Here is a 19,675-nt window from a genome sequence, read left to right as displayed (position 1 = left end):
CCAGTGGAAAACATTTTTGGGTTTTATTTCCAAAAATTCGAAGAGGCTAGAGAAGAAAGTTCACTCGTTTCTCACTTGAAATCCTTCTTACGTGTTTTCTCTCGCAAGGTTAGGATGGGTTTCTTCTCTTTGTAAAATGGTGTTTCCTTCTCAAGGGTGAAAATTGTATTGTAGATTCGCCATTCTTCAGCTTGATGGTCCAAACCACAATTACAGAGGTTTATTACGTGCTTCTTGGAGTTGTGTACTAACTTCTTGTAGGCTTCATGTTCACTCCAAGAATCATGTTGGCTTCCTTGTGATTCCACAACTAAGCTGGACAGGGCTTGAGCAAGGTCCTCACTTTTGCTCACTAACTGCTGGGTTTTCAGATAGGTAAGAATAGATCTAAGTGGGAGGAAAACGTCTACTACCCCAAACAACGTCTACCGTGAGTAACTATATACCATGGAGTTATTACCTATCAAGGTCTGTTGGAAATCCTGTATATCTTCATTACTTCATTGGAATCTTCAGAAGTCCTTGTTGCAATCTTAATCCTCAACTTGACATACTCAACTATTGGGTTAACTAGGATTCTATTGAAAGGATAGGGGTGTTTGAAGTCTTTTCAAATAGGTGAGAGAATGAAAGAATATATGAGAATAGAATACGAGAGTTTTCATAAATATTTTCTTTTGAGAATAAGTCCTTAAGGTTTTTCCGAAACTAAGGGTCACGTCCTACAGACAACATGAGCTCCCTGGCAAATCTAGGCGAGATTCACTTGGTTTGTATGTTGCCATCGCAACTTGGTTACGCACCATGTGACGGGTTTTGCTTGTGCTTGGCAATCCTGTCAAAGATGGCGTTTCAACCATGTCACCAAAGCCTTTCCAAGGAGGCGATGCCTTTTGTGGCGTTCGTGTTATTGGTGCTCTTAGGCACGAAACTCGAACTCTTTTGCCCATCTTTGGTGAGTATTTCTGTCTTTTCTTGTTTCGTCCACCTTTGGTGAATGTTTTGACACCATACTTGTCTTCTTTTTCAGGTACCATGATAGTTGTATCCGGTGTTTCTAGAGTTGACATTGGTGCCGACGAAGGAGGAGGCATCGGGCTCTCTCCAAGCCATGTAGGTTGCCGTGGGCTACCCACTACCGGCTTTCTTGCTTCAAACTCTTGTTGTTGAGCCATGAAGTCATAGCATGTGCCTTTTAACCTTTGGAAGGTTCGAGGCTTGCTGAAGGTTGTTAACCTCGTCGCACTTTTGTCAGTCAGGCCGACGTGGCGAGCCCTAAGGTATTGTGATGACCTTGTTGGGCGAGGAAGTTCCTCAGGAGCACGGTGGTACTCGGTGGTAAAAAATTCCTCACTTTGTGATGAGTTTCCGACCTCACCCTTCCAGAGGGGATTTGGGAGGTATGAGCCTCTGTCATCCTTGGAGTCGACAAGTCACCTCTGATGCTTGGTTATGTGCTTTGCGCATTGTCCTTTTGACATAGCCTTATGACTTGCATGTAGCTAGCCATATACCTGCAATGCATCCATTTGTTTTGTTCCATGTATCGCTGTGTTCTTAACATTAATGGAAATGTCAACTTTAGCTCAACATGTGTTTGTGAGTACTACATTTCTTCCTTTGCGGAATATTATGTTTCCTCGAGTTTATACAGCTCGCGATCGATCGCTATTACTCGCACATTGTGCTTTCAATTGCTGTCGCCTTTGGGATACGACTCGGCTTCGGTGCCCAAGGTTATGGTTACGAGCCATGGATCCTGGTACCCTTGCGAGGGTCGTTGTCGATATGCCGGTAGTGATCTGGACATTTCGACCTGCCGTTCGGGAAATTTCATGCGGAATTTTCCCTCTTCAGACTTCAGGAAGCTATGCTTTCTCGCAATTATTATGGAGCCTTAACTCGGTTACTATCACACAGGCCCATGCGCGACGTCTCGCACACGGGTAGCATGGTTCTCCAAGGTAAGTAAGCTCAGGCATAACTCGCTTATTTACGGTTCTCCTTAAATGCGTTTTAAGGAGCTCCGGCCCTGTAGGGACTTGGTTCTGCTTGGTTGATGGCCTCGGGGCACACTAGGATCCACCAAGGAACGGGTTGCCAATGAGGCAATTATGTTCGGAGACATTTTGGGAGATGCTTTGTGACAACGTAGGCCTCCTAGCATTCCTTGGCGAGTGGCACTGGGGCGGCAACTCTTTTTGAGGAGGATTTTCCTTTCGCGGGAGTGCCGCTTGATAAGGTTCTCTTTTGCGGTGATGCCGCGTGGGAAATACCTAGGCCAGTGTAGGCTTCCCATGATAAGTTTGGAGAGCGGCACTTGGGCAGCAACTCTCCACGATGAGGATTAACCTTTCGCGGCGATGCCACGTGACAAGGTTTTCCCTTTCGGCGACGGTGAGCCTCTTTTGAGCGCCCACACATGCCAAGGTAACACATGGCTACCTTATTTTTTCCAAGGATGATTGTGCTCACATCCCTTTCCCTTCCTTTTTGAGGAGATGACCTCGAGGGCGCTTATAATTCCTTGGCGAAGATGGCTGACTTGGCACTTATACTCACCCGAAGCGTCGGAGCGCATCCTTGGTTACTTCGTCCTTTTTAGCATAGAAGTGGCAGCTCGTTGCCGGCTCCATGCATTGATGGGGAGTTATCCCTTTATGCTTTCAGGATGGCACGCGTGCTCTCTTTCTGTCCCTCTTGGCCGCGATGCGGCAAGATACTTCCCACTTAGGGCCGAGCTCGTGCCAAAGCTTCGGGTTGAGGTCTTCTCGGAGGAGAATCGTTTTTGGACCTTCCCGTGGAACCGAGACCCTTGAGGCCTTTGGGTGAGGAGCCACCGGCTAGGTAATTTTCTCGATGAGAAAACTGAACCTACGTGGGCATTCTTGCGAAAAACTAGGGCCTCAAGATTTTTGTGAGGAGAACCACCGGCTAGGCGAGTTTCTCTACGAGAAAACTAATCCTAGGTGGGTTCCTTCGCAAAGCTGTGTTTGTCTTGAGGCCCATTTCCGAAGAAGCGGACATAGCTGAAGTCTTCCTTGTGAAAGACCATGGGTTTGGTATAAGCGAGTAGCATTCTGCTTATAAGTGGCACGCTTCATGAGGTCTCTGTCAGGAGTTTCCTCAATTTGATGCTCTTCATTTTTCGCGAAGGCGAGGGCGGTGGTTTTTTGGAGCCTTTTCCTCTTGAAATGAGCGCGTGGCGCTCAACTTTGACCGAGAGCATTGCTTTTGCTCCTATGCACCAAAAATGACGGTGTTCGGCCCTGTGGAATGGCTTGCAAAGGTGCGTATTCCTCACACCACACCCTTGACGAGCCTATTGGCTCGCATTCCTCCTTGCTTCTCATACTTTTGACTGTTTGGCAAAGCCCCCTAGAGGGCGATTCCGTTGGCTTTGACTACGCCGTTTGTGTTTAGATAAGCCATGGAGGTGAAGTGTACTTTTATCTTCCAGATGGCTGCAAAAATTTGCGAATTCCGTGGAGTCTAGCTCTTGCGGGACATCATTTTGGCGAAATGATGTTTTTCCCGGAACTTTTGGATGACTTGCGACACAAATCCTTCTAGGAAGCATTTATGGCTTGATCTTCTCGGAGAAGTGGAAATTGATTATCCTGTCACCGTGACATGTCTCCAGCCCTCGTTGCATGCGAGGGGAGGGCCCGAGAAGGTCCGTTCCCTTGCGGGCAAATAGCCATTTCGTCGGGCTATATTTGTTTGAATAGGTTCGGTCGACCCTGCGGTCACGACTTAGTCCTATGTTAGGAGAGACTTCGAGGGGGTCGTTAGCCAGGTCCTTGGGTCGAGCTCGTCTTCCCAAGTCACTTATAGCGAGAGATCTTTCGGGGCCGTCTCGGACTTGGGCCGAACTCGTCTTCCCAAGTAGCGAGGTTAAGATACCCTCAAGACTCTAACCCGTTCCCTCTACCTCGAGTCGAGACCGTACTAAACGGCCCAGAACCTCGAAACTAGGCCTCGCAAGGTGCGTCCCCGAGGTCGAGTCGAGACTAGGCTCGACCCAAGCACTCGAGAGTAGGCCCCTTGGGATGCTCTAGCCCTCTCCCCTTGGGTTTGAGCTTTGCATCATTGTTGGCCGATAGAACCTCTAGTGCAAGGCTTTGTCATGGTTGCGCTTGGCGCAAGATGGTCGCTGCATATTCCCGGAGGCATCTGTTTAGGGTAGCATAGATGAGGAAACAGATAGAATAGAGCTAAGGATAACTAAACCCCCCAAAATAAGATATAACTCAAGCATATATCAAACATACACTCAATCAATTATAAAAGGTTTTGGAAATTCTAGCAAAACACACTTGTTCATGATGGGGTACTGCCCATAAAGAGTACGAAAAATGCAATCGACCTACATTGCCACACACATAGATTGTATGGTCGATGACTAACTCGCAATACTGATAACGAAAAGAAAAGATAAAGCCTGGCGGGCATCAACAAAACTAGGGGAGTGTGGCTGATGGTGTGGTCCCGTTCGCCTTCATCTTGGAGCGAGTGTTGGTGGCAGGGGTGTCCATCTCGTGGACCTCCTGGGGCTCGTCCTCTTCAGTCGGTTCCTCCTCCTGAGGTTCCATCCCCTGATCCTATGGCGGAGGTGGGAACTAGATGGGCGCCGGTGCTGCAGCTGGTGCGGCTGTGGCTGCGGCTGCGATGATCGCCTGGAACTGCTCCCAGTAGTAGCGAGCCTGGTCCCTCTCATACTGCAGCTGCTCGATGGCGTCTCCCATGTTGAGGACAGTGTTCTCCAACACGGCCTTGTCCTCCAGCCACTGGGTCTTCTCTCCCATCAGATTACCAACCTGCTCCTCGGCTAGGTCGGCCCTGGTCATCTCGTGCTCGAGGCAAGACTCCAAGTCCACGGTGTTTATCTCCATGTTCTCGAAGTGGGTCGTCACTGGGGTCGCATCTTCGTCGTTGGTCGTAGCCACTGCCGAGCATGCATGGTTCCGCCTTCCAAAGAGGAGGAAGGGGGAGTCCTCGGGGAACTCGTGCCGATAGTCCCGGCACACCTGTGCGAAGGCGCACTGCATGGTGAACTGAAGGCCCTGCTCGAAGGTGGGGTAGTGGCTGATGAAGGTGATATCCGGCGTAGCTGGCGCGATCTCACGCCCGCGGATCTTCGCCTCGATCTCCCACCGTGGCTGCCATCCCTCGGGTGCGGCGGTCTCAACTCGGCCTCCGAACCTGGGTGGTGGCAGGTCGAGGAACGCACACAGTGCCGCCAAAGGGCCACTGAACAACTGGTCGTCGTCCGTGGAGGGGTAGTAGACGCGGGTGGACGGCGGTATGTTGCCGAACGGTGTTGGGCTTCCCATCTATAGAAAATAAAGAAGGTAGATAAGGGAGTATCAGTGACATGATCAAATGGTCGAATGTAAGTAAAAATAAAATAAAAGTGGTAGAGTGGGAATCAAGTGATAAACATTAATATCAAGGGTGGAAATGTAAATATAAAATTGGATGCATAATAATATGTGAATAACATGGCAACATGATTATAGTGGTGTATGGTATAATAAAATAAATATGCATATGTCGTATAAATAAAGTAAACATGCTTATGTGGCCTAATAAGGTATAATAAGTCAACATGTCATGCATATGCAAGATATAAATGCAAAGATTCATATGAATAGGGATAAGGAGTAAAATGTATATATATAGATCAAATAGGGGTAAGAAATAATTCTAAAGTCTAGTCTTTGGTCTATCTTATCCTAATCCAAACTAGGGTCACGTTCCTACAGACAGCACATTGCTCTGATACCATCTGAAGCGATCCCCTTTCACAAAGGGTTCGATCTCTGTGCTTACTATGCTAGTCCCAGGATCGACTCACTAGCACACACAGTTTCATGATGAAATATACAGAAGCAAAGATCAAAGTACTTTATTACATCGCATCATCCAGAACTTAATAGTACTTACAACCTCGCATGACCTCTGGGGCCAGCACAAAACAAATACTGTTTCAACATCATAAAACAATGTTTCAAAATACTGCCGCGGAAAAGGGTAGAACAAAAGGGCCACACTACTCCAAGGTGAGAGCATGTTGGAATGTAAGCACATGACTCACGACAAAACGACGAACCTCACTCATCGTCGGATCCACCTGCATTGTTAATTGCAGCCACTAGGTGGTCAATACATTTGAATGTATTGGCAAGTTCACCAGAGTTATAAAGGACCTACCAAGTACATGCATAGTTTGGCTAGGAGGGGTTTGGTTATTTGCATAAAAGTATCATTGTTCAATCCTATCATTTTTAAACAAATAGTTTTGAATTCTATTGGACACGGGGTAGAAACACCCATGCTCCTATTAACCTAGGCACATTGAGTAGAAACATCAATGCTCCTACCCAGTTCAAACCATTCATTTTATTTGGAAATTGGAGTGAGTGAGACCTTCCTTACTGCCCTAATATCTAGTTGCTCATAATTGTCGGTAACCGGGGACATGGCTAAGTACTTAGTTTGACACTCTCGAGAGGTGGTACACTTTACCCACAAGAAATCGATGTGTTAATCCCTTGCTGTCCTCAGGGTAGAGTAGCAACGGCATCGACTACAGGAATTTTCAGAACATAATCCCCCAGACCACCTGAGGGACGCACCCCCACCTACACTTCTACATACCGATGTCACCTCGGATCCGGGTTCATATTTCTTACATCCATCCTGGCAGAGCCCATAATACCATGTGGTTGTACTGGAAGCTACTAAACAGGAAACTAGTCCAATCTCTGGTTACCCCGGGTGGCATCCCACATTGTGACGCAGGCGCTCCCCGAATCGCACGGGAAGACGACCATGGACGCTCCCGAATCACACCTAGGACGGTTCATTGAATTACTTGTTTTGCCATACACTAGGAAAATCATATTGTAATTCAATAGTATCACATTGTAATAACACCACCCTCGTATATTCTCATAGCATAGCATTTTACTACTACGATGGCAATTGGTGGTAAGGTCATGACAAAGGGTATCCTATACTACTAGGACAGATCATAGCTAGCATAGATACAATAATAATCCTAACAATGCAACTAATAAAATTTAGTGCATAATAAAATAATAGGATGATGGTCAAAGTGAACTTGCCTTGATAGTAGTTGGTATTCAAACAATCTTCGCAATCACACAGTTCGCTCTCCGAGAAAACTAAACAATACAAACAATGCATACATAAACACACCATACAAACAAAAGAACAAGTATGCCATGATGCAATGCAAAACATGTGACATGAGTGGGTTTATTTTATTTGGGTGATCTACTAGTCCAAAACAAAGATGATTAAGACAAAAGTATTACGGTTTTTAAACAAAAGCAAAAGCTAGGGTTTAAATCCTAAAATAAGGTTTTATTTGCATCTGCAAAACAATTTAATTCAAATTATTTATTTCTCTGTCCCATTGGATAGAGGACATTAAAACAAAATTTTGGGCACTGGTTTCATTCAAAAAGGACTTCTAAATAATTAGCTATGATTTAAATGGTATAAACCCATATTCTGTAATTTGAATGTGATTCAAACATTCAAATTTGAAATTGGACAGTGCCAAAAGATTCTACAATTCATAAGGATTCCAAAAAGGTGTGGATCATTAAATTTGGCCAAACAGATTTAAAGTTATGATCATTTGAAGTTATAGGGGCCTATCTGCAAAAGTGCCATTTATTTATTCTGGCGGATTAAAATTAGATTTTCATTTTATTTACGCAGTGACTCGTGGTGGCTCCTGATTGGTGCGTACCGGTTCGTTTAAGTGAATTAAAAAGGATCTAATCTACACCGTTGGAGATGGATGGACGGTCGGGATTGAATATGGGAGCTCACCGGCGCTAGGGTTTCGGCGAGGAGCTCCGGCGAGCGGCGGGGAGCGGCGGCGGGCGATTCCGGCGATGGGGCGGCTTGGGGAGGTCACGGGCGTGCGCGTCTCGTCGGGGCGGAGGCGCGGGTGGCGGCGGCAGGGCTCGGGCGCCTAGGACAAGGGGGGAGCGCGGCGGTGTGGCACGGGCTCCGGCGAAGCTTCGGGCGGCGGCGGGGGCGGCGCTGCAGGGCACAAAAATGGAGAAGAAGCGCGTCACACGAACCGCGAGGAGGAGAGAAAGAAGATGGGGGAGGTCCGGTCGTCCTTGGCGTACCGTGCAGGTGGCGGCGAGCTCGGGACGGCGGCGGGCGTGGAGCGTCTCCGGCGAGCGATTCCAGCGGCCTGGCAGCGAAATCGAGGGGGAGGGCAAAGGGGAAAAGAAGAGGAGGTCGCGGGGTTTAAATGGACGCGCTCGGGGCTGCGAGATATGGACGGAGCGCGGAGATTCCAGCGGTGACGGCGCGCGGCGGCAAAGAAGGAAGGTGGCGGCGGATGCGGGCGCCTTCCAAACGGGGAAGAAGCCCCTGACAGGTGGGCCCCACCTGTCAGCGGGTGCGGGCGCGGCGCGGGGCGTTGCTGGGCTCGGCTGCGCGCGCGTGCGTGAGGAATGGGCCGGTTCGGCCCAAAGTGGCCGGGCCGGTCCGTTTCTCCCTTTTTTTTTTCTTTTAGCCCTTTTCTTTTTCTGTTTTTCTCATTTCTTTGATACTTTTGATTTTGAACTCCAAATTGGTCCAAATAAATTCCAGAAAATTTGTAAAATCATGTTCCACCATGATACAACTTTTGGGAGTAGTTTCCCTTCAAAATAAAATACATAAAAATACATTTGCCCTATAAATGCCTTTAGGGCTATATATCTATTTAAATAAAATACTTTTTCAACTCCAAATAGTTATCCAAAAATTATGGCATAGCTTATATATGCAATAAACCCCTTTTATAAATAAACCTTATTGGTTTGAAAATTCAAAGCTCAAATGGGTGTAAACCCTAAGGTTTAAATTGAAATAAAAACTTTTAAAGCCTTTTGAGATTCAAATTTGAATTCAAACATTCAATTGTGGCATGATGCTTATGGATGCAATGCATATGAAAGGTTTTAATTTTTGGGATGTTACAGAAGCTCAACCTTTCGCATCCTGCCGTGGAGTCGACTAGTTGGTCGATCCGAGGGAGAGGGTAGTCGTCCTTGGGACACGCCTTGTTGAAGTCGGTGAAGTCGACACACATTCGCCACTTGCCGTTGGCTTTCTTCACCAAGGCCGGATTGGCCAACCACTCGGGGTGCCAAACTTCTCGGATGAGCCCGGCCTCGAAGAGCTTTGCAATTTCTTGCTTGATGACCTCGCTTCGCTCCGTGGAGAGTTTCCGGAGTTTTTGCTTCACTAGCGCCTTGTTGGGCCTCACGGCGAGGCAATTCTCCATGACGTCACGTGAGGCTCCTCCCATGTCGGAGGGTGACCAAGCGAAAAGGTCGGAGTTCTGCCGGAGTAGGTCGATGAGTTTCTTCTCGAGTTCGCTCGAGAGGACGGCTCCGATTTTCATGATGCGCGTGGCGTCATTGCCGGAGAGGCGTATCTCCTTAAGCTCTCCCTCAGGAAGGGGCTTAGGGATGTAGCGCTCCGGGCGGTCGGTTTTGGATTCCCCCATGCCCAAAAGCACGTGGACACTTTTGGATGATTCTCCCTTCTCGTCGCACTTAGTGTCGTGGCGATATAGCGTTTTCCTATCGGAAGATTGCTCGCCACGGACCGTGATCACGCCTTTCAGGCCCGGGATCTTCATGCATAGGAAGTTGTGGTGGACGGCAGCACAGAGGTGGTTCAAGGTCGTTCTACTAAGGATGGCGTTGAAGGAGGCCTCCATGTCCACCACGTCGAAGCGCACGACCTCGGTTCGGTGATTAGCGGCATCTCCGAAGGTCATGAGGAGCTCAATTTGGCTGAGCGGTTGGATGGACTTGCCTGGGACGGAAGCCAGTGACGGGGTAAAGAGACGGTTGCAAGGAACCACTCTTGTATCCTCCTTGGGGCTCCATCAGCTTCTTTAGCGCGCTCAGGTACAAGATGTCGGCGGAGCTTCCGCCATCCACAAGTATTTTCTTGAGCTTGCAATTTGATACGATGGCCGTCACGAAGAGGGCATCGTCGTGTGGGAAGCGTATCCCCTTCGCATCTTCTTCGGTGAAGGAAATGGGTACACTCGCCCACTTAGGCGGTGGTGTTGGGGTGAAGGTTCACACGACGTTGACTTCACGCGCGTACTCCTTGCGTTGCCTCTTTGACCCTCGGCCTATGGCAGAGCCCCCGAGTATCAGCCCGACATGGTGAGCGGGTTCTTGAAACGGGAGGTTCTCTTCCTTAGGCGCAGAGTCGGCAAGGAGGACGTTGGCGGCACGCGGGGCCTCGGGTGTCTTCTCGTCCCTGCGTAGGGCTTGCATTCGTGCTTGGAACTCTTCACGAGCCGCGATGAGGGTATTACACTCTTCAGTGTTGTGGCTCGCCGAGTTGTGGATAAGGCATCTCCCGGTGCCTCCCTCGGTGGGGCGAGGAGGCTTCTTGGGCTGCCAAGTCTTTTGGGACGAGGTTTGCCCCTCGACGGCGAAGATCTTTCGAGCCTGATCGCTGGGCGCCTTCTTCCCCCACCTCCTCTTCCTCTCGGAAGACGAGGCGGATGCCTAGGGCTGATCTGATGAGTGAGTCCCTTCGGGCGTGCCGCGTGGCGTGTCCTTCTTAGCGATGTCTCCATTTTCGCCCCAAGCGTTTTCTTGCAAGATTCGGTAGAGCTCTTCGGTCGTCTTTGAAGGGTTGCGACTTAGAGCGTGATTCACTTCCCCTTGGAGAAGGCCTTGCATGCAAGCGTCCATCACGGTCGTCGACGGTGGGTTGGCGATTTGGCTTCAGACCTTCGCAAACGATGGAAGAAGCTTCAGAGAGACTCCCCCGGCCTTTGTTTCACGGCATAAAGCTCGTGAGCTTGCACGGGTTCTTTGAAATTTTCCTGAAAGTTGGCGATGAAGACCTCTTGGAGGCGCTCCCACGAATGTACGGAATTTTTCCGCAGGTTTAAAACCAAGTTTGCGCCATCCCGGTGAGCGTGAGTGGGAAAAGGTTGCACATCTCGGCGGGACCTCCACCGGCCGCTCGTATGGCGGTGGAGTACACGTCCAGGAATTGAAGATGGTTTGACTCTCCGTCGTATGGCCATATTGTTGGCGGCTTGAACCTCAGCAGGAAAGCCGCATCTTGGATCTCCCGCGTGAGCGGGTTACAAGATGATCGGCCCTTCCGGTTTCTTCGGCGGCGAGATCCTCCTTCGTCGGAGTCGCTTTCGTCGCTAGAAGGATCACTTGGAGAATGATCTCGGCGTATTCTTGGAGGGTCAGAGCGTCGGCGAGGGTTTCTTTCACCACCGGCGAGGGCTCCGGATTCCGCCACTTGCTCGTTTCCGTGCATGCTGGGATCTCGTTCTCCGCGGGGAGCATCTTGAGGTGGTGCTTGGTTGCCACCTTGCTCGGCCCCGGCGGGGGGAGCAATGGGCGTTTGCGGGGCGCTCGCAAGGCGAGGCTGATTTGGAGCGTGTGTGACTTGGAGAGCGCCATGCGGCGGAAGCAACCAATATGGGTGGTACCAAGGAGCTCCATGGGCGATCGCGGCGAGCGCTAATGGAGGCGTAAGCCGGGACTCCTTGGTTTTCCGACGCGGATCCTCCTGATGCCACATTGTTTCCTCTTGTAGGATCCGAAGGCAAGGTCACTACCGGTTGTAGGGTGACGTGAAGCCCATCAAACGAGGCATGCCGAGTTCCACGTCCTTTGCAGGGCGGTAACCGTAGGTAGCTCGCCGATCCTTGCCACCACGTCGGTGAGGACCGAGGGACCGCCTACGACGGTTTCGAGTAGTTTGACTCGGGGGCGGCCAGAAGCGGAGGTGCAGCCACGACTTCCGTCGTAGCGCCCATGCTTGCGACGACGTCCGGATTGGTGAGGATTTCTCCTTCCTCGGGATCCCTCGAGGCGTTTGCTTTCTTCATTTGTAACCGTGTAGACTTCGCGGCAAGTTGGGCACCCGATGAAGTAGATTTCGTCGGTGCCATTAGATCTTCAATAGCGGCGAGGGTTCCCCATGGTCGGCGCCACTATTGTTGTTCTAAAAAACACAGAAGTAAGGGGTGCCAACGCTCGATGGCACAAATGCGAGAATAGTATGTAGGGTGTGTACGTCGGTCTTATAGCGAAGGTCGTCGTACACTTGGACAAGTTGACACGTCGATATTTTTTTAATAGGTTCGGTCGACCCTGCGGGTACGACTTAGTCCTATGTTAGGAGAAGCTTCGAGGGGGTCGTTAGCCAAGTGCTTGGGCCGAACTCATCTTCCCAAGTCACCTATAGCGAGAGATCTTTCGGGGCCGCCTCGGACTTGGGCCGAACTCGTCTTCCCAAGTAGCAAGGTTAGGACACCCTCGAGATTCTAACCCGATCCCTCTACTTCGAGTCGAGGCTGTACTAGACGACCAAGAACTTCGAAACTAGGCTCCCTAAGGTGCGTCCCCGAGTCGAGTCGAGACTAGGCTCGACCCAAGCACTCGAGAGCGGGCTCCTTAGGTGGCTCTAGCCCTCTCCCCTTTGATGTTATTCCAATGGAGAGTGAATGATACATGCCCCCATGGGGGGTATTTATAGCCTAGGGGTTTATGACAAAAGACCATGGCTACCTTTGAGGGAGGGGGAAAGTGAGGGCAAAGTGGTAAACTCATCCCTACACCTTTCTTGGTCCCTACTCAAGCTCTTCTTCTCCTTTGACCATGGCATTGGAGGCTTGACCCGTTGACTCCTTTGACCGGCGCCTAATTGGCATGGCTACGCTTTGTTGGCAATTTGACCGGTGTTTGAGATTTGTTGACTTGGTCGTCGCCACGTAGGATTATGACCCGGCCCATGTAAGGATTTTATTATATTACAACATTTTGTTTACCGACGAGCAGTTTTTTTTACCCAAAACTGCCCATCGGAAAATTAGGAAAAGAGTCAAGTAATCGTTGCAAATCAAGTATTATCTGAACTTTATGTAAGACTTGGTTGTCAGTTTGTATTGTCTCATCTTGGTTAACTGTTCGGGATTGTGGCTTGAGATCTACTTGTCAGATTGAAAAAAATGTTTTCTACTCCCTCCGATCCATATTAATTGTCAAATATTTGTCCAAATATGGATGTATCTATGCCTAAAAAATATCTAGATACATGTAATATTTCGACAAGTAATATGGATCGGAGGGAGTAGTAGATGCTTGAAAAGTTCACATGGAATCAACATATACCCTGCTGGAAATGAATATTTATGGTTTAGTTGCAATGATGGTTCTTGAAGGAGGTTTCCTCCACAGTAGGTTTTGCAGCCTATTCAAGCATACACATGGAATTGAAAGTACTCCGGTTATTATAATAAAAAATTTAGTGCACTGGGTTCCTCATAGTGAATAAATTGGAAAAATATCCTAATATGTAATTTGGAGCTAATTTTTGGTTAAAATGCGCTTACCAATGAGAACAAATAGTGTCGAGCTGAAGTAGTTTACAGCTATCCTATTGATGAACTTGTTCAGTTACTGTCCTTCTCAGCTACATGTCGGATTTTGTGTTTCTGTTTTCTTGAGCAGATGCTTGCTTCATGTTTTTTCATGCATACATGGCAATTATATAGGAATCTAGTCTGCACTGAGATGTTCAATGCCATTCCTGGAAGCAGATTTGCCTACATAGTAGTTTCCTCATCCTATTCAGACATACACTCTGAATTGAAAAATGCAACTGAAATTTGGAATTAACTGGAAGATGAACATGCAAGTAGACATACCATCTAGTACTTGTCGGGGTAAGAAGAGAAGGGTTGGGAAAAAGTGAACGGACGAGTTGACGACCTCCAACTCCAAATGATTGAAATTTCATACTCCCTCCATCCCATACATGTAATATTTCGTCACTTAATATGGGACGGAGGGAGTACTTCATAAGTGCGATTTGAATTCAGAGATATAACATCATTATAAGTTTTAGAAAGTACTGTATCTTTTCAGATCCTGCTACAGGCTTAGTGCCACCTCCATGAGGAAGTGCATAAAAAAATTTGAAAGCTCACATGAGAAAATTGAAAGTAATGAAACACACCTTTGTTTGTATATTGCACCAAATGCACTTCCTTCCATGCCTTAGACAAAATAGCACATTTTTGTTTGAAACTTTGAATAGTCCCTCCGTTCCAAAATATATGGCGTACAACTTTTGTTTGACCAAGCTTACACTAAAAATATCAACATATATACAATATCAAACCAATATACTATGGAAATATATTTCACAATGGTTCTAATGATACTGATTTGGTACCATAGATGTGAACATTATTTGATATATGGTAGGTAAAACTTTAAAAAGTATTTATTTTGACGAGAATGCCCCTGCATCTTCGCATGCTGATCGATCGAATTGGATTGCTTGGTTTCTCATCGATACAGTAGACACATAGACAGATGGAGAAGAGGGATTGGGGATGCTCCACACTATTGTGCCGTCTTATGTAGACAACGCTACGACAATTAATTTGAATCAGAGAGAAAGTTTTCATTTAGCCTCGTCCGTCAATAACACAACAAAGGGGAAAAGGGGAAATATAAATTGTTCTAAAAGGGTCTATCCTGTATTTTGTTTATTCAAATTAGGCGTTCGATAGGTCTTTGTTTGTCAAGAATCGGCAGCGAAATCTATTAGCATCAGCCTGCACCTATTGGCTTGCTGCAACATTGGTGCTTCATGTGTTCTGTTTTCTGTGGAAAGAAAGTTTAGTCACCATGATCAGTGCTGGTATGTTTTGTTTTCATATGGGAAGTTAAAACAAGGAAAAGAGTTAAGTAATTGTGGTAAATTTAGTAACCGTAGTGTGTTTTCCGTCAGGACTGCTCAAGTAAGACATGATGATCAATTTGTACCCTTTGAAAGTTTATGTAAGCCATGATTGTCAGTTAGTGTTCTCTCTTGTTATTGTACTGTGTCCCCGGATCTATGCGTCAGATAAATAGATTAATATTTCTGTTTTTGTAGTAGATTCTTATTTCATGTTTTGCAAGCCTACATCTAATTGACATAGGAATCTAGCCTCCACATTGAGAGATGTTTAGTTTCAATAACATTTATTGAAGCAGATTTGCCTATACATAGTGCTGAAAAATCAAGACATACACTCTGAACTGAAAAATGTTCTTAGTTCAGTAGCTCACAGCGAATAAACTAGAAAGTGGTTTAAGCAACATGGAGGTGAAATTTGAATCCTCTAATTCCTGCACTATTTCCGTAATATTGTTTTCAACTACATCCATCCTTCATTCTAGCTGATGGATCTCTTAGAGGCGATTGTGTGTTGATCCGTCGATTCACTGAAGCATGCTGCTGTATTGGCATGTTGCAGAGGTTATGCAGTTGTGTGTGCCATTGAAATTGAATTGATTCTTCACAGATCGAATTCCCTGCCTGAAATTGATATAAGAATCTACCTTCTCTACTGCAAAATGAACCTCTGTGGTTTGGTCACGAAACCATTTCGTTGAAGGATCTTTTCCTCCATGGTGGTTTCAGCAGCCTATTTAGGCATGCACTCGTCTGGATAAAATGAACTAGCTCTGCCATTTGAGTTTTTGTGTAATCAATGGGCTCTATCAGTACGTACCAGGACAGGAAGAACATGAAAATAAATTGTTGTAATATTTGAATGTCCCTGAAAATAAAAACATAAATCCACAACAGAAAAGAAGTAAATGCATATAAATGTGTAATTGACCAAACTCTAATATGGATAAACTATAAACTCTAATTCGCAAAAGAACCGAATTAAATTAGTGCTTTAGATATCAATATATATGTTTTATTAGGATAAGGTGGGGCACTAGGCTGAATCATCCTTACTATGAGTCCAAGTGGCAGAAAACTTACTTACACAGACTCAAATTTCACAGAGTCAGCACTCGAAGTTATTATCTTCATGGATACAAGCAGCTCACATAGCATACTCATGTCAGTTCCCAATCGGGCTTGCTCAACATTTTCTTCAGGTTTTGTAGACATGACTATATTGAAGGTGTGACCATGCCAAGCAAGAAATGAACATGTTACTTAACAAAATGTTGACTTGTTGTTTCCTCAATTAAATTACCCACCTGAAAATAAAACACTTGAAGGCTCTAAACATACCAACAACATCAGACTCTTAAGTGAATGGACCGAGAGATCACTACAATCTACCTCTACAACTACCTGATAACATACAATGCATGATATCTTACCATCCAAAATGATAAGAAGATCATCAGCTTGGCAAGATCTGAACAGCAGTAGGTAAAAACGGCAATGAAAATATTTACACGAGGAAATACCTTGGGACCAAAAACACCACCAGAAAACTTCACCAACAAACTGAAAGTACATTGCAAGTTTACACACATTCATGCTGACAGCATGAAGAAGTTATTGAACTGACCAAACATATCAGCAAAACCGACAAAACATGAGAAATCAACTAAGCGCCACCAAAGCACACACTACTGAAATAGTTCATTACTACATCACTGAACCCCAAATTGCCTCCATGTGATTGTCCTTCTCATGAATGAGATGCACCATTCGTCTCAGGCCAACACTTCAGCTAAGCGCCACGCTGGAACTGTTATGCCCCCGTCGAAAGGCTTGTCCCAGATCGCCGTTCTGTAATGTGTAGGTTTGGTTAGTGTGCCTCCAAATGTTTTAGTGCACTGGTCTAAGGTTTGACTATAAAATTGATCAAAATGAGGTACCACAATACTAGCTAAATTGTGTTGCAAAAGCATGTCTAGTCAGACGTTGTAGGTCAAGAACTAAAATAAACATACCTAGTGGATTGTAGAAGCTCATGAAGGGGAAGATGTCTCTACGGTTCTGTTGCTCGCGCAATTTCTTTGACTTCAGCAACTTCAAATCAATGGAGTATATGATCAGAGCCATGGAGGCGAATATGATATCGGTGCCCACCATAGAACCAATCAAACGAATTTCGCTCACGGGGTCTCCAACAGGGAGAAGCGCCGCGAGATCAATGACTCTATCTTGTGTCCATGCTACAGATCCATCAGGACCAGCTTTCATCGTCCACAAGTAGAGGCTGAGTGTGTTCAGGTGAGCGATCCTTAGCACGCCATCCTCCGGTGCCATGAGGATAGTGCCCTGGTCAAACACAGCCGCCGCCAAAGGCGGCTCAATAATCGAGAGCCGATGCTTCCAATGTCATACTTGAGAATTTGAGTGCCATGCGGCCCATACGTGAGGAGAAAGTAGAGGGCGCTTCCGACGATCACATTGTGCGTCTGTATGTTACACCGATCAAGTTGAAGCCCAGGCATCGGTGTGCTCCACTCATCGAACTGTGATGAGTACACATAGGCAGTTGTGGTCCCCTCCTCTTTGTTTATGCCAATGCAGATGACATGGAAGTCGTGGGGTTCCAGACCATGAGCTGCATGAGCACAAAATCGAAGAGGAAGGCATGGCCCAAGACATGGCCATGGCGACAATCTCTCACAGCAAAGTCAGCAAGCTTGTAGTTAGGAATGCTCGCGGGGATGAAGGAGGTGACAATTTCAGTAGAGTACTCACTATAGAGGAAACCAAGCATTGGAGCTTTTTGGTGGAGCTTGCGGTACCAGTGGTGGAAAGCAGGGTCGGAGAGGAGGCGGTCCCAAGACTTGGATAGGATGGAGAGCCGAACGAGGAGCGCGGGCTCGTCTGGCGGGAGGCGGAAGAGGATCTCGTGGACGAGTTCATCTGGTAGATACAGAGACAGAGGTGCCAGATCTGGAGACGACGCTGCCAGATCTGGAGCAACTTGTGCGAAGCCGCCTCCCGGCGAACCCAGGTGGTCGCCTGTGGTCGTTTGGAGAACCTTCATCAAGGAACAATGTTATTTGGGGTTAAAATAGAATACCTCAAGACAAATCCAGACCGTCGCCGCCGCTAAACGAGACCACCACTGTGGAGGAGGCGGCGCGGTTGGTGGGCAGAGGAGGATTTTGTTGGCAGCAGAGGAGGAGTGGGGAGGAGATGGGCGGAATCATGGATCGGGAGCCGGCACGATGAGAAAAGGAGAAGAATGAATGAAACGAGGCTTTTTTGGTATGATTTCCGTCGTACTAGAGAGACCTGACCCACATGTGGCCAGCTAGCAATGTCCCAAGGCCCAATGACAGCCACACAACGAGTGAGCCTTGGTAAGAAAATGACCCGAGATTGACCACCCACAAGCGAAGATCCAACGGCTAATATTAAGGGAGGTACTGAATCCGACAATGAACATGGTCAAAGCTCTCAGCAATGGATGTGTTCTATCGGATTTTTTTAATACTTATTACAATATAAGGTCCAGTTTTTCTACTATAGACCGGCAACAAAGGAACGTGTCAAAAAATGTAATAAGTGTCTAGTTATATCAAGCCAATTCAGGGCACATGCAGTGAACATAACCTATCTCAGGTAGTCTGGTGTGGTGGAACCACCCCATCCAGTTACAAGTCCTAAACTTGACATACATGAGTGCTCACATTTACCTGGATTTATTTCAGGATTTAACTGGAGATATTCTTTTAGTGGTAGGTGACGTATCCGTCAACAACAAGGCACATGTGGTAACTTCGTCAATCTCTCAAGATCTATTGGTTCAGTCTCTCTTAGATGCTAATAGGGATATCTAGGGTGTGCGTGTATGCGTTCATATGGATGAGTGTATGAGCGCTTTTGTGAGCAATTCATGACAAATGCAACAAGCTACGGGACACGGAATTAGCTAAGGTAGGACTATGGGTGTAACTCAACGACAATGTTAATCGCAAGCTTACATTATCCAAACCATCCTTCAAAAGCAGAGGCTTACAGACAAAAGAACCAAGCCGTTAACTTGCGGAAGAGGAAAGGGAATGCCAAGAGCACGAGATGTGTTCACTGGGTTTGAGGGGTGCGTGCGTGTCTGCCAGGTGGGGCCTGGGAGGCAGTGAAAGCGAGACCGGAGAAGGAGCACCTAGAACAGATTGAGCAGCAAACATGTCCGATTTTTTCATTAGATTATTTCTAATTCGTTTGCACAAATTCACCAGAAATATCTATGACTATTTCGAATTTGTTTGAAGTATTCGTCTGCCAAGTAAGATATACTCCCTCCTTTTCATAAAAGTTGGCATTGATGTATTTGGTTTCGTTAAGACAAGATTTTGCCCAATAATAATTTTATTATTATAAACTTATACAAAGCATAATTTTTAGCAATAATTTTTTAAATATCTATTAATTTAAATTTCTTTCAGGCTATTCTTTGAAATATTTCTCTTAGGAAAATCTTCTTTTTTAGCAGCCTAACATGTAGGTAAATTGAAATCTTGAGGCAGAACTATATGGTGATCAGCTTCGTGAAGATTAGTAATATTTCCTTGTTTACGAACGGAGTGAGTATTATTTTTCCTCCCTTAGTTTGATAAGATCGTGAGTGTCTGTCTCCACCTAGCATAGTCCCTCTCTTTCTTATAGATTTAACTCTTATTACTAAAAATATCGTGAGTGCTTTGCTGTCAAAAAAAATCGTGAGTGCCAGTGATCGCTATACATTTTTTGCGCAAAAGATCGTGAGTGCATTGGTCATGGAAGAACTGTCAATTTGCACACCAGGGCATTGTATAAAAGTCACAAAGGATTATGCAGTGTGGTGCTT

The 19,675-nt window shown here is 46.6% G+C and overlaps 1 protein-coding gene across 1 annotated transcript; it reads right to left on the bottom strand.

Moving 5' to 3' along the window:
* Window positions 1–17,389: 17,389 nt before the first annotated feature.
* LOC104581397 lies at window positions 17,390–17,869 on the bottom strand. The gene has a single exon (XM_010228894.1). The coding sequence runs from the start codon at window positions 17,867–17,869 to the stop codon at window positions 17,390–17,392; it is 480 nt and encodes a 159-aa protein (XP_010227196.1).
* Between the last annotated feature and the right edge of the window lie 1,806 nt (window positions 17,870–19,675).

The sequence above is a fragment of the Brachypodium distachyon genome, chromosome 5 (genome assembly GCF_000005505.3).
Source record: "Brachypodium distachyon strain Bd21 chromosome 5, Brachypodium_distachyon_v3.0, whole genome shotgun sequence".
NCBI classification, from domain to species: Eukaryota; Viridiplantae; Streptophyta; class Magnoliopsida; order Poales; family Poaceae; genus Brachypodium; species Brachypodium distachyon.
The sequence above is the reverse complement of the archived record's forward strand: the minus strand, read 5'-3'. Positions and strand labels throughout refer to the sequence as shown.